Here is a 15,988-nt window from a genome sequence, read left to right on the forward strand (position 1 = left end):
TAGAACCTGTACAATGTACATATTTTCCATCCAATGTGAGGAATCGACACTGTTAGCTCACATAATATAATAGAATGTTATTAGGACCTATTTTTCTTAGTTTGCATGATTATATGTTTAATTTTCACCATTTTTTGGTCCATAGTCATACGCGTAATCGAGATAAGGAGGAAAAATGCAGAAAGGAAGATCCAGTATGTTCAAAAGTTGTTGAACATAAAGAGTTTTGACAATCAGAGCAATTTATTTGAGCTAGCAAGGCTCGTTATGACTTTTATGGTGGTTTATCTACTGCTTCTAGTTTATTCTTTTTCTTCCTCTTCAAGTTTCCAAAAGTTAAAAAGTACTGCAACCAAATTGAGACAATGCGTAGGGTAGATGGGATTGGGAGTACAATATGCAAAACATCATCCATCTGCAACTATTGCATTTGCTTATTGATTAGAAATTGAGAAATAAAGTTAGCTATATATACCCTTAGTAACGGAAGAGGGACCAAGAAAAATGCATCTCACTTTTTCCTTCTTGAATATTACAATCTTTGTATGAATTTTGACAATTTTTGTATTATATTGTCAGATTGTTGACGTAAATTACTTATAAATAAATTGCTATTATTTATTTGATAACTAGCTGATTGAGAATAATCAGCTTGAAAACCAAAACTAGACAAAAAAATAAAATAAAAAAAATAATGAAAAGCTTGGCTTCAATACCAAAGTGCCTACGTGGGGACTATGATATGTAACAGTCTTGCTATGATTCGGTGTAGCGCCTAATATTAATGTAATAATCTTGTTGCTAATGGACCACTAAGTACATACAATAGTTTTGTTATTTAAATGTGTTATAGCTAGCTAGCTAGCTAGGCCATGAAGCAGGATGATGAGGACAGAAGATTAACTATATTAATACATTTACCATTGAGTTGTTCTTACATCGGCGAATTGTCCAGTCATATGTATGTGTAGAAAACATGCATACATGCATGTAAAAAATTGTCAAAGTTGTGTTATTGTCAAATGTTCGTTTCTAGACATTGATGCATGTAAAAGGAACATTAGAAAACATACTTAATTCGACGATTTTAACTTATATAACATCATTTATAAGATAAGTGAGAGGGACTAGTAGAAATTCACCCGAGGTTGTTCTTTCTCATACTTAATTCATATGTATGTGTAGAACACATTCACCATGTGTTCTAATGTTCCTTTTGGGATTTAATTTCCTTGGCCCCCAATTACCCTAGTCAGTTAGTCCCCACCACGAATACAACAAAAAAAAGAGAGGTGTCAAAGACTCAAAGGCTATGATTGCAGATTTGTACGTGCCAACCAAGAATTAACAACGCCACAGCATTGTAGCATTACCATGTCGTTTTCACTTGCGCCATAATACCATGTCGTTTTCGCTTACTTACGCAATGCTTCAAAGCATTACGTATCTATGGTTTGCTTTTATTTCCAGTCCAGTCCAGTCATCCATCTTACGATTCTTAATGAGATCTGACCGTTTGTACCTTGTCAGCTTTGCCAATTGGAGATGGATTGTCTGCCCTCCCCTCTCCATACTCTTCTCATACTCTTCTATTTTGTGCGGTTATGGTTAAGTTACGTTAACATTTATTTTTTGTCTTATTATTTTTATAAAAAAATTAATATAAAATATTGACGTGGCTTAACCATGACCGCACAAAACAGGAAAGCATGAGAAATGTATGTGAATGGGAGGGCAGACAATCCATCTCCTTGCCAATTTCCATATCTGAACTTCACTTCACCCAACAAAATGTATCACAAAACTCCAAAATCACTTCACCCCGAAACAAAAGCCTTGTGACCAGCCATCACACCAAAACCCACAATCCCGTTTCTAACATCTAACCTTTTCACAACGGAAGTATATCTTTCCTGTCCCTGGATATAACTCGCTTAATATGTCTGTTTTTAAATTATAACATGCTAGATTATGTAACGAGAAAGAGACATATGTATAGTCGTATACAACTAGTAAAACCAATAAAACTTCATGCAGGTGGTGATCTTTTTGACTTGAGTGTTTTCTTTCGGTTATGGGTTTTGCTTATTAGGTTTACTCACTCATCTTCCTTGCCTTATCACCATGATCATCCTATAATTAGGCTGGTTAAAAAAGGGTCTTAATTTCAATATCTATTGGCTAAATTGCAATGTCTCTTTCGCTTGAATGGTCATTATTATTATTATTATTATTATTATTATTATTATTATTTTGCTGGTGGCAGCATTCATTTCATACGGTCATTAATTTTTAATTTGGCTATGTACACAGATAGATATGACATAAGTTGCATTTGCAAAAACATCCTCAAACTTACCTTGAATAACAATGCAACCAGTAAATTGGAGTCATGACTAAGTAGTCATCTTCTTGGTTATGTGTACAAATCTGGATGCACCACCATAATATTGGGCACTGACTTAGATTTGCGCCCTAAATGCTCAAATATTTGTCTGTCAATGAAATAATTATAATGTATGCTAATTCATTAGGTACGAACCCATTTTCATATGCTCGATTAGCTATAGGATGGGCATCGTAGTCTCGATTAGCTAGGATGGGCGCCATAGGCCTCTCTGACTAATTAAGAGTTGATTAGGGATGATTTGGGTGATATCCATTAATCTCACGCCATAATCACGTTTCAGTTATAACTAGGTTTTTCTTTATGTGTAAATTAGTGAGTGTCTGTAACAGTGACGGATCTATAATTCCAATTTTGGATGGTCCTAGTATAAAAGATTGAAGGATTTTGTAAACGAAAATAACGCAAAAAACAGAGGAAAAATTAAATAGGGGATAGGTCCACTAATAGCTAGAGACGACATTCATGCAAATGATAGTTCATTTGCATGGGAAAAGAAGAAAGAAAGCGAAGGCAAGCACATAGAGAGAGAAATGAAGGATAGCATCGGTGAAACTCTTGGAACATAGCTAGTGTGGTAGGGAAAGGGATCCTCTCCGGATCCTTTCCTCCTACTCCACCAAATCAGAAGATTCGTATCATTGAAATTTGATCAAATAACTGAAATTATTATAACTTTTAAAGTGGGCCCGTGTTTGTAGAAGTTGGATCAAATTTTAACGACACGGATTCTCTGATTTTGTGGATTAGGAGGAAGGGATGCAGAGAGGATCCCTTTCCGTGTGGTAGCAATGCGGTTCTACCTTTTGGAATCTAGATAGGGGAATTCCCGTAGAACCCTTTTATATATATATATAGGATTTTTATCACAAATGGTCTTTAAAATTAACCCACTATATCAAGATGGTTCTTGAAATTAAAAATCGATCAATGTAGTCTCTAAAAATAGATGTTGCAATTAATGTGGTCATTTCGTCACAATTCCGTCAAAAATTCTGTTATATACTGATATGGCACATAATTGGGTCCAACAAGTTTAATTAAATATTGTCATTTAAGTTAAAAACATTTGAATAATATATATTTTGTAATTTAAAACTTAAAAATTAAAAAGGGTAAAAAAGAAGATGACTACCACTCCAGGTCCCCAACCTCCAGATCGAAGCCATCGGCGTTGGCAACGTGGTCTTCGTTGACACCCACATACCACCAAGTTCCTCATCTGCCCATGAATAACATCCACGCCGCCCTCGTCCACTTCAAGCTCGAGTCCTCCATCAAAGTTTGCTTCCCCATTGCCCTCAACGACTTGCAAATTTCCTATTCGTGTCTTTCCCTTGGACTACGGCCTATTCCGCGAAAACCCTGGAGTCGTCGACACCAGTTATGACATCCGTTACTTCAACCTCTTCCACGCCCAAATCGTCGGCGTTGACATCAACATGGTAGTGTTGGAAACGGACTGGCCGTCCAAAGACGACTCAGTTGAAGTAGACTCGGGTGGACCGGAAGGGAAGAAGATGATGAACAGTCAACTTTTTTTTTGTAAATTATAAAAATTAAAAATAGTTTTTTTATTATTTAAATACTTTTAATCATATTACTTTATTAGATTTATGGGATCCAGTTATGTGCCGCGTTAGTACATAACAGAACTTTTGACGGAATTGTGATGAAATGATCATATTGATTTGCGACATCCATTTTTAGGAACTACATTGACCAATTTGCAATTTCAGGGACAATCTTGATGGAATTGATCAATTTCAAGGATCATTTGTTATAAAAATCCATATATATTTACATTTCTTATATTTTACATAGCTTCATATATATGATAAAGTGGCATGTATTATTTGGTTCAATTATATGATTACTTGATCAACATGATTCAAATGTTTATGAGTATAGCTTTGATTCCCGAAGAATATTGATTATTTTGAAATGTCATGTTGATATCCGTTTATAATTATCATGAACGATAACTATTTCATGCATTATGGACTCAATGGGAAAGTATCAATAGAAATGAACAACTGTGGATCTATGATCATTGCCTGATCATTTGATGGAGTCAAAGCCGCAAATTAATCTAACCTCCAAGTCTCTTTTTCCTCCATTGAAGTTTCTCCCCTTCGTCTAGTACACACCCATTCCTTTATCCAACCTTTCCATCGATTCTAATCCAAATCTTTTCCAACCTCTCTCCATCGAAGATATCACACTCCACCCACCATTATTCATTTATATTTTAAATTATTTCTTGTTTTTTCAAAATTTTAGTATTAATTAAATAGGGGTTTAAGAGTCTTCTTATAAAAGGATAAATATGTTGTTAACATTTTCATTAAATGGTGGGTGGGAAAATAAGACACAAGGGTGAGAATATCCCCCCTTAGTGTAGATAATATCATTTGTAAACAAAAAAATAGGGGTGGACACGGTTTGGTTTGGTACGGTTTTGAGTGAAACTGAAACTGAAACTGAAACCGAAACTTTTTACGGTTTGGTTTGGGGCGGTTTTGAAGCCAAAACCAAAATGAAACCAAACCGTTTGGTTTGGTTTGGTGCAGTTTCAAACTGTTTCGGTTCGATTTTTAAGAAAGAATTGTACATTTTAAAATATATACCTATCTATGCATAAGACGGTCTTATTTTCTACATAATACATTAATTAATAAACGCATGTTAACAATCAATACATTGAGTGAGGATGTGTTGATAATCTATTTCCGTCTAAAATTAGGACAATATATGCACAAACAAACATGCAACAACTATATATGTAGCAAGCAAACATGCATAAAGAACTTGATGCAGGCAAACATGCAGCAAATGATGAATGATGATATTCTAGTGTGGTTGAGTAGATACTGAATGTATAGAACTCTAACAAACAACCAATTAAAACATGACATCTCATATGGACATCTAATTAAATGTTGATTAGTAGTTGTGGTGTGGTTTTCAAAAGCCAAAACCGAAACCAAACCGTTTCCCTACAATGCGGTGTGGTTTCAAAACCACAAAACCAAACCGTTCGGTGCGGTCCGATTTAGTTCGTAGTTTGGTTTTTGGTTCCAAGTGACCACCCCTACAAAAAAAATAACTTAAAGGGAAAAATAGTGAAACAGAATAATTAATCTAGTTAACGGATTGCTTAAGTGGATATTTTTAGGGCTTTTATCAGGGGGTTCTTCTTAGCCTTGTGGTTAAGTGCTCCAGCATGTACACCCATGGTTATGGCTTCGAAAGCTGGTACTGGACATATGATGGTGAGGGGATCAAAAGACCCTTTTATGTAATAATGAGGGAAATATAACTTATCTGCAACAATTATATATGAACTAATATATTTTTTTTTTCCGCATCATGTGGCACAAGATCACTCATTGACGAGACAATCAAAGATAATTATATATATAACTCAATAAATCCAAGTTTTGTCATGTAACTAGACATATCATCTACACAGAATCACTCATTGATGAGAGAATCGAAGATAAATAAGTTTATATATATAACTCGATATATGCAAGTTTTTCTCATGTAACTAGACATATTATCTTACTAAGAAGACGTTTGGCACAAACAAGGCTTTGTGACACTGTTGCTTACATCTCCTGCATGTTTTGGGTCCAACTTCTAAGCTTCTAGCCACAAGTCCTAACTGTATCTCTCTTTGAATTATTAGAGAATCATAAGCACAAAAGAATCCAATGTGTTTCCACCATGCACATTGGCATTATTATTGTCTCATCACACATTTGCATGTGACAAACATGTAAGCAAAAGGATTGGTACGTACTTATTAATACTTACATATGCATTTTGTCCTTTATTTTTATACAAGCTTAGTTACAAAGTAACAAATCTCATGAGTACACCGTTGATAAGTGATGAAAATTTGTTGATGATTTAGACAATAATCACCTGGTATAATTAATTCTCTAACGATCATGATAACATAAGCATCATGAGCTCCAATTTTGATAATGTTATATAAATATAAATGGGAGCGGATTTATCAGACAATCTTTTTTACACAATTTTTATTGATAATATTCTAAAAAGTAGATGATTCGGATCGTTAAAATATATTACGGAGTTGATCTCACAAAAAGTTTTTAAAAAATTGTGTAAAAAAATGATGTCACGAATCCGTCTATATATATATATAGAGTCATATATTTTATATATCGTCTTATTCGAAAAAGGTTCCGTCTCCAATTCAAGTACCCCAAAGCTCCGCTAAAATTTTGTGGGACATGGATCCTCTCCGGAGCCCAGGGATTTACACATCAGGACCGTCGAAATTTGATCCAACGGCAAAAAACTATTGTACTTTTAAATTTTTTTACTAACCTCTTTTTTGTTAACCGTTGGATCAAATTTCGGCAGCCCTGATGTGTGGATCCCTAGGCTCCGAAGCCTTAGCTCTGGAGAGGATCCGTGTGGAATTTTATGGTGTACTTGTACATACTTCGTGCCATGAACATGGAAAAGTTAGTACTAGCAAAGTAAATTAGGGTTCCAAAAATATTTTTGTTTACAATAACATCATGCATGCTAACTGAGCTTAACTAAAACATGAAACAGAAGTGCAACGATCGGATATCTGACCACATGAACCCCGTCACAAGTATCTCTCAGCATTTGATCATATTTAAAAGTGTTCTCTTTTATCAAAATCACTTAGCATCGTTAACTTGTAAGAATGTTAATCTGGACTACTAATAGTTTCAAACTATTTCTTATGCTTAAACACGACCATGCCACAAGAAAACTGAGAAAGTAGAAAAGGGAAAGAGAGAAAGAGATGGAATTTCATTCAATTATTTTTGATCTTTTTCAAAATAGGTAAATAAGAACAAAGTTAATTGGTATAACCCTAACATATTCTGTTTAACATCAGCTTAGATTGAACAAGATTACAAGGCTTATAAAATTGTATACCAGAAGTCAGAACAACATTGCAAACTAGTTAACAAAGTTGACCAATTTGAATATTGTTTTGAAACTGACAAATTCTGTCTTGGTTGACATTTGTGAGAATCACCCTTTTCCACAGAACACTTCAATGTTTCAGTGGGCTCTCTGCGGCACTGTAGGTTGTTTTATTTACTTCTCTCTCCCTCTCTAACTGCACCGGTCAAGTATAGACCATATACATATACGTGTATAGGTGCAGTTTTATAGAGATAGTGCACTGCCTTCCATCTGGGTTGTAATTTGTAAGCACATGACAAAGTATTATCCTCATGTCTTCTTCTTTCAAGTTAAAATCAAGTGAAAGCTTATTTGAGGAAAAGTGACTCAGCAGAGAGAGAGAGAGAGAGAGAGAGAGTCAACAATCACTTTCACCTTTCTCTCTGCAAACCTCTGAACTTTGAAATCCCTCACATTGAAGTTTGGGAGGGAGGCAAACTGCCATGAATTCTTGTTAAAACAAGAATGTTAGGCCAATTGCCACTTTTAAGGTCTTCTCTTTTCTTTAATCACCATAAATATACACTTTTTTAACCCAAGCTAAAAGGAGAAACTCTTCCAAGAAGTAAGAACCAAGAAGATTGTGTATGTCACATACTCACATTTGAATTTTTTTTCAATAGCACACGTATTATTGAATGATATTAAAAATGAATTGTTGAGATTAAAAATAGAAGATCTAGCAGAATAGTTGTGGAAATCAAATCTAAAGGCTAAAACACTTGTTTCATTGAGTGCTACATAGTGTTGAAATCAGACCTGTCACATTTATAAAAAAATATAACTATAAGTCAAATATATGTTTGTATAATTCTACATGAAGAAACTATTCCTCGTTACTAAATTCCCATTTGACATGTGTGCCACAATTCTATTCTGGTGTTTTAATGAGTTATTGATGCATTTGTTTAGATTGTGATTTACAGGAAACGAGGATTCGACAGTGTTGAGATCACATATAATACTGTGATAATTTGGTATAATGTTCTGAGCTAGGGATAAGTGATTAAATTAAGGAAAAATTAGTATCCTGCCTCTAGTATAGTTTTAAAATTTTGATCAAAGTCCCTATCATTGATATATTAATGAATTACATGTAAGTTACCTATTTTTTATAATAAAAATTAGTAATTGATTTAGAGTTTTAATACTCACACCCTTATTAAACTCCTAATTAATTTTCAATTCAAACATTTTCAAATATAAAAAATAAAATTAGAATAAGTTTGTACCCATTAAATTTTTATAAAAAAATTGATATGTACCCATTCTTAATAAACCAATTTGTTATATGAAAAATGTACCATTTTTAAAATATAAAATGTACCCATTTTTTTTTTTATATAAAATTCATTCAATCTTTTCTCTAATCCATTTTTAAACTCATATAGGTACATTCTATTTCGTTGATTTGAGAATGTATCTATGTCAAGTTTAATAGAAGAAATTTAATAATGTTATTAAGCCTAATATCTTCTTCTTCTTTTTTTGTATTTTTGAAAAATGTACCCATGTTTTGGTACAATAATTTTTTGGTTAGTTTTTTATGAATGTACCCATGTACACACACACAGAGAATAATGGAGAGTATAATTTATCTTTAATATTATAAACTAGCAGAAAGCACACACTTGTGAACAATTTCTCTTAATACGCATTTTTTTTTTTGAAAATTTGATATTAGCCCTTGAAACTATATTTTCCTCTACTAAAACCCATCTCTTTTTGTTTTTTTTTTTTGAATAAAGCCCATTGAGTAGCCTCCAACTAAACAAATTCTTTAATTAAGTTTGACTTTTTAAATTGTGTATTTTTTGAATGCCTAAACTACCCCTATTAATACTTGGATGGGGTTTTTGGATCAATTACTTGTTTTATCCATTTAATTAATTCTATATATTTTACAAAATAATTCATGCCATTCATTGTATATTCAATGTATTAACTTTCAAATTGTTATAACGTGCCAATTGAAAAATAATAATACTAATTTCATAATTTTGTGCGGTAAATATATAAGTTAATTTACCTACCAACACAAGAATAAACCTAAAACAACTTCAGCTAATACTCCAATCCCTAATACACAAAACAAAAGCGATATGTTCCGCGCAATTTTTACCTACAAAATAGTCTAATTGTTACCTCCAAAATAGTCTAATTTACCTACATGATATTAGATTAAAAGTTTATTTAATTGCCTACAAGCACAAACCCACAACATTCGAACATTATCTAATATCACTAAATTTTTTTTTGGGAATAGGTAAATTAATTTAAATGTAGGTAAATTAGTATAATATTAATAAGTAGGTAAATTAATTTAAACGTAGGTAAATTAGTAAATTAATTTAAATGTAGGTAAATTAGTATAATATTTTATAACTAGGTAAATTAATTTGTATGTAGGTAATTACATGATTCAAACAATATTATTTTTTCCGTACAAGGTATGTCTTTTCTTTTTTAATTTGGTAAATTAATTTATATATGTTGCTAATATTTATGATACAAGAAAGGTAAAATATCCATATGGATTTCATTGCTCATCATAATTAGGATGAGTAATAACATTTATTGACCAAATTAGGATTTTTGTGGCATAAGTTGTAAATGTATTGTAATAGTTGGTCATATATTTGTCTACATGGTAGGCTATTTGAAATTTAGGTTTTATTTGAATGTTTAAATTTAGACGGATTTTTATTTAAAAAATAGGTGTTTCAAAGGCCTATATCTAAGGAACCCTATTTTTTGTAATATTACATAATTACTGACACACCCCGACTCGAATCAGGGCATGCTGGCCGTCACGTGAGGGTGACGTAGCCATGTGCACAGTGCAGAAGCAATAATGATAATAGAGAATACAAATAAATGAAAACCAACTCACAAGAGTACTAGTTAAGACAAGTAGTAGAATATGTGCAAATACACAATCAGAGCGTGAGTAGCCTAAGTTTAGTCTAGAAAAACAAGTACTAAATGGACGACACCCAAAGATGCCTTACATGTGTGATAGTCTGTCAAAACCTCCAATCAATCCTCGTGAGCCACCAACGAACAAGCTTATCTAAAACTGGAGGGGTGCAAAACAGAAAGTGTGAGTGGGAAAAAACAAAGCTTTTCAAGACCATTTCATTTATCAAATGCTCTAACCTCTCGCCGTAAAACATGTATAACTTTCCCAAAAATGGAATATAAATAAATAAATAAATATATATATATATATATATCAATTCATGCTTCGCATACTATCATAGCCCGTCCCGAAATATTCAATTTTTACGATGTGAAATGACTATTTTGCCCTCGGACGTTTTGTGTGATTGTGTGATTTAAGTTTGGAAGTGAACTAATACCTTAAGTCCTTAACATTTGGAACCAATTAGGACTTAAAGTTTTTATGATTTTGTGGTTGTTTGGAAGTCAAACAATTTTGAACCACACACACACTCCAACTCTCTCTCTCCTTCCCGTGCACACTCTCTCTCCTCCCTCTCGATTTTCTTTTGTTTCCGTCAACTTTGTACGGACAAACTCCAAGCCTTCCATGTCAGGCACATATCGACGTTAAAAAGGTAATGTTCTTGTTCCCTACAAGCTCCTGAGTCCATTTGTACTATTTTTAGAACTTGAAACCTTCGAAAACCCTAGTTTCTCTCGAACTCCGATTTACGTACTGTTCATGCACTAATTATTATGAGATTTTTAGGAGTTTTTAAGGGCATAGGAAGCTTTAGATTGTCTTCACGAAGCTTGGGGAAGAAAAATGAAGTGATTTGGACGTCGGAAAGTTGAGTTTCCAGTGAGTTCTGTGGGTTTTAGGGCTTTTGAAAGGTATGGTTGTGTTCTATTCATATTAAGTTTTAAATTGGTTTAAGTTTCGTAAAAATTGGTTGAGAAATGGATGAGAAATGAAGGTTTTAAAGTTTTCCAGTTTCCGGCGACGGCGACGGTCGTCGGAGTTCGAAGGTAGGGGATGGCGGAATATTCCTAACGACGTTAGTTAGTTTAACGGATTCCGTTACTATTTAACGGAATATTCCTAACGGGGTTAAGGGATTCCGTTAGGGTCCCTGCGTGTGTTGCTGTGCCCTTGTTGGCGTGTGGCGGCGCTTGAGATGTCCAAAAATTATTTTAAAAATATGGGGATGTTCGTGAAGTTGTGTAGATCACGATGGTATATTTATATACCTCATTTGAGCAATGTATGAGAAGTTATTAGTTAGTATTGGTTATGTGCTTTAAATTGACGTTTTTATAGTTGTTTCGCATATAGGGGAGGCTTATCTCGAGGACGAGCGCAGTCAAGGGCGACTCGAGGGCTACGACCTTTCGACATACCAGTGAGTGGGCTTTTGGTTTTCAGTATATACTTATATACTAGATATTTTCCTAGAAAATATGTTTAAATGAAAGTATGCCTTGAAATGCCATGCATATAAATTATGTTCAGTATATGAATTAGTATATGATGCATAATAAATAATTGTGGTGTTGTGGACGCTCAGGTAAGCCCAGGTGAGTTTATGAATTGTAAATGTGAATAACGGTTGTGATTAATTAAGAAGCATAAAGCTTATAAACCTGCATCCCGGTGTTAGTGATTAGCCAAAGATATGTCACAGGCCTGTATATAATGTCACCTCCCTCACTATATGCTCACATTGGATCCAATTTAGGTGCACAGTCTTGTCGTACATACCATCATAGGTGGTCTTACTCGTAGGTGACTAGCGATTCATCGCCCAACTATCATGAGAGCGCAATATTGAGCATAATTATATCACACCCAGTCTTGTCGTACAGACCCTTTTAGTGGTTCCAACTTGTGTGCAGTGTAGTGCCGTATAGGTCATTGTAGTGGCTCCGTCTAGATTGATTAATGAGCTATGAATTCAGCCGTACAAACTTCTTCAAGGGTTCCGACTAATATGTTATTTTCCATGAATTTATTCTCACCTGAGTTACTTATTCTGTTTTATGTTTTGGTATGGCATACTTATGAATATGGTTATGTGAAGCATGATTTGAATTGAGATATATATATATATATATGCATCTGTTTATATTCTATTTCTGGGAAAATTATACATGTTTTACGGCGAGGGGTTAGAGCATTTTAATGATGAAATGGTTTTGAAAAACATTTGTTTTTGCCCACTCACATTTTCTGTTTTGCGCCCCTCTAGGTTTTAGGTAGACTTGCTGTTGGTGGCTTTGAGGATCTCGGCGGTTCTAACAGAATAAAATAATTGTAGGACGTCTTATGGTACTGTATCATTAGTACTTGTCCTACTGGACTGCACCTAGACCTTCTATGCTCTGATTAGGAGTATTTACTCTTGTATCTCACTCCTAGCACTTCTTGTTTTTAAGTACACATTAGTAGCTTTCGATTTTTATTTATTCGTATATTTCTTATCTTTATTGCTTCCGTACTGTGCACATGGCTACGTCACCTTCACGTGACGGCCAGCATGCCTCGATCTTGGTCGGGGTGTGTCATATACCCATATTCATAAGTATGTCATACCAAAATATAAAACTGAATAAGTAACTCAGGTGAAAATAAATTCATGGAAAATAACATAATAGCCGAAACCCCTGCAGAGGTCTGTACGGCTGAATTCATAGTTTATTAGTCAATCTAGCCGGAGTCACTGCAAGTGACCTATACGGCACTACACTGCACACCAGTCGGAACCACTGTAATGGTCTGTACGACAGGACTGGGTGTAATATAATTATGCTCATCACTACATTCTCATTATAGTTGTGCGATAAATCGCTAGTCATCTACGAGTTGGAACCACCTATAATAGTATGTACGACAAGACTGTGCACCTAAATTGGATCCAATGTGAGCATATGGTGCGAGATGTGACATTATATACAGGCATGTGCCATATCTCTGGCTAAATCACTAACACCGGGGTGTAGGTTTATGAGCTCAATGTTTCTCAATTAATCACAACCGTTATCCACATTCACAATTCATAAACTCACCTGGGGCTTACCTGAGCATCCACAACACCACATTTATATATATATATATATATATATATATATATATATATATATATATATATATATATATATATATATATATATATATATGCAAACATCATATGCATATTCTAAATGTAAAACATTTGGCATGGCAATTTAAATCATAACTCATTTAAATGTATTTTCTGGGAAAGATACCAAGCATATACATATATACTTAAAATCAAAAGCCCACTCACTTGTATGTCGAAGGGTCGTAGCCCCCGAATCATCCTTGACTGCGTTCGTCCTCAGGATAGGTCTCACCTATATGCAAAATAACTGAATAAACGTTATTTAAAGCATATAGACAAAACTAGTTAATAACTTCTCATACATTTCTCAAATGGGGTGTTTAAATATACCAACGTGATCTACACAACCTCACGAACATCCCCATATTTTTAGAAAATTTTTTCGATGTCCCACGCGCCGGTAAGTGCACGGCAACTCGCGCGGCCACGTTCACGGAATCCTAACAGAATCCTTAACTGCCGTTATGAATATTCCGTCAAAATAAAGGAACATTCCATCCAAATTACCTGACGTCGTTACCCTCCGTTAAGAATATTCCGTCAACTTTGACAAAATATTCTTCTCTCTTCTCCGGTGAACATCGTTGGTCGTCGCCGTCGTCGGAAAACTGGAAAATGGTTAAACCTTCATTTCTCTTCCATTTTTAATCAAATTCCATGAAACTTGAACCAAATTGAAACTTAGGACGAATATAACACAATCTTACCAATTTCAAGCTCCAAAAATCATGGGATTTCGTCGGAGAAAGCACAATAATTCCAGCCAAATTTCAAACTTGCCAAACTCGACTTCCCGACGTCCAAAACACCTCGTTTTTCTTCTCCGAGCTTCGTGAAGACGTTCTAAAGCTTCCTAGAGGCTTAAAATCTTTTGAAAACTTCACATTTACATGTGCATGAACAATACCTAGAATTTGGGTTCTCGGGTTCTCGGGAAAACAAGGGTTTAACGTCTAAAGAAAGGTATGGTTGTGATCCTTAGCTTGCCAAGAACTCAAAGACACTAACTTTAGCCTCGATCCATGCCTAAATTGAATGGTTCAAGAATTGTCCGTACGCTTGTACGGACGTTGCAGAAAATCGAGAGAGAGAGTACATAGGGAAATTGATAGGTGTGTGTGTGGTCCTAGTTGGTTACTAACCCACAAAACAAAGTAACAAGCCTAAGTCTCCAAAAACTTAGGAAATATTAGAATTGTCCAACTTAAGTACATAATACACACAACACAGTTTAAAGTCCAAGGGTAATTTAGTAACTTCCATGTTTGAGACCAATTAATATTACAAAATTTCGGAACAGGCTATGACAATCTCCCCACCTTAAAAATTTCGTCCTCAAAATTCATACACAACAATACATCCACTAATAACCATAAAACAATCATGGATACATCTCTCTCATCCGATCTTCTGTCTCCTAGGTAGCCTTTTCCACTGAATGGTTTCTCCATACAACTTTCACCAGGTGCACTGTCTTATTCCTCATCTCCTTATCTTTCTAATCCAAAATAGTCACTGGCTCCTCATCGTAAGTCAAATCCGAATTAATTTCTGATGGTTGAGGAGGAATTACATGTGAAGGATCTGAGACATAATGTCGAAACATAGAAACATGGAATACATCATGTACCTTAGATAATTCTGAAGGCAACTCAAGCCTGTAAGCAACTTCACCGACTTGTTCGATGATCCGATACGGCCCGATGTACCTAGGGTTTAGCTTACCCTTTTTCCCAAACTGTACCACCCCTCTTCACAGTGATAACTTCAAAAATATCCAATCGTCAACTTTATACACTCTATCAGTAGCATGCTTGTCTGCCAGACTCTTCTGACGATCCTGGACCGCTTTCAGGTTAGACTTAATTACCTGAATATTATGAGTAGTTTCATCCACAATCTCCGGGCCCACCAAAACTCCTTCACCAACTTCTAACCAGCATAATGGCGTTCGACAAGACTTGCCATAGAGTGCCTCAAAATGTGCCATACCAATACTCGAATGGTAACTGTTGTTGTAGGCGAACTCCATCAAATTCAAACAATCATGCCAACCATCGCCAAACTGTAGCACTGAAGATCTCAGCATATCTTCTAACGTCTAAATGGTCCTCTCAAATTACCCATCTGTCTGAGGATGATATGCCGTACTATAAAGTAATCTCGTACCAAGAGCTTATTGGAATGTTACGCAGAACTTAGAAGTGAATCTAGGGTCCCGATCTGAGATAATATCAACTGAACACTATGGTACTTCACAATCTTTGATATGAATAACTTAGCTAATCAGCTTAATGAGTATTTTTCCTTCACTGGAATAAAGTGTGCTGACTTAGTAAGCCGATCAACCATCACCCAAATGCTGTCATAACCATTCTGTGTACGAGGAAGTTTGTACACAAAATCCATAGTAATATTTTCCCATTTCCACTGTGGAACGGGAAGTGGCTGCATCAATCCAAAAGGTTTCTTTCTTTCTGCTTTAACTTGCTGACAAATAACA

The 15,988-nt window shown here is 34.8% G+C and overlaps 1 protein-coding gene across 1 annotated transcript; it reads right to left on the reverse strand.

The window, feature by feature from the left end:
* Positions 1-14,983: 14,983 nt before the first annotated feature.
* LOC139188617 (uncharacterized) lies at positions 14,984-15,574 on the reverse strand. The gene is made up of 2 exons (XM_070806243.1): positions 15,356-15,574; positions 14,984-15,223 (listed from the first exon to the last, which is right to left on the reverse strand). The coding sequence occupies exons 1-2, from the start codon at positions 15,572-15,574 to the stop codon at positions 14,984-14,986; spliced, it is 459 nt and encodes a 152-aa protein (XP_070662344.1).
* Between the last annotated feature and the right edge of the window lie 414 nt (positions 15,575-15,988).

This window comes from Malus domestica, chromosome 10, assembly GCF_042453785.1.
Source record: "Malus domestica chromosome 10, GDT2T_hap1".
NCBI classification, from domain to species: Eukaryota; Viridiplantae; Streptophyta; class Magnoliopsida; order Rosales; family Rosaceae; genus Malus; species Malus domestica.

Excerpts from the sequence above, each read along its gene's own strand:
- LOC139188617 (XM_070806243.1), bottom strand. The coding sequence starts at position 15,574 with ATGCTGAGATCTTCAGTGCTACAGTTTGGCGATGGTTGGCATGATTGT. Across the intron at positions 15,224-15,355 it reads AAACTACTCATAATATTCAG|TTTGGGAAAAAGGGTAAGCT; the intron begins GTAATTAAGTCT and ends GGGGTGGTACAG.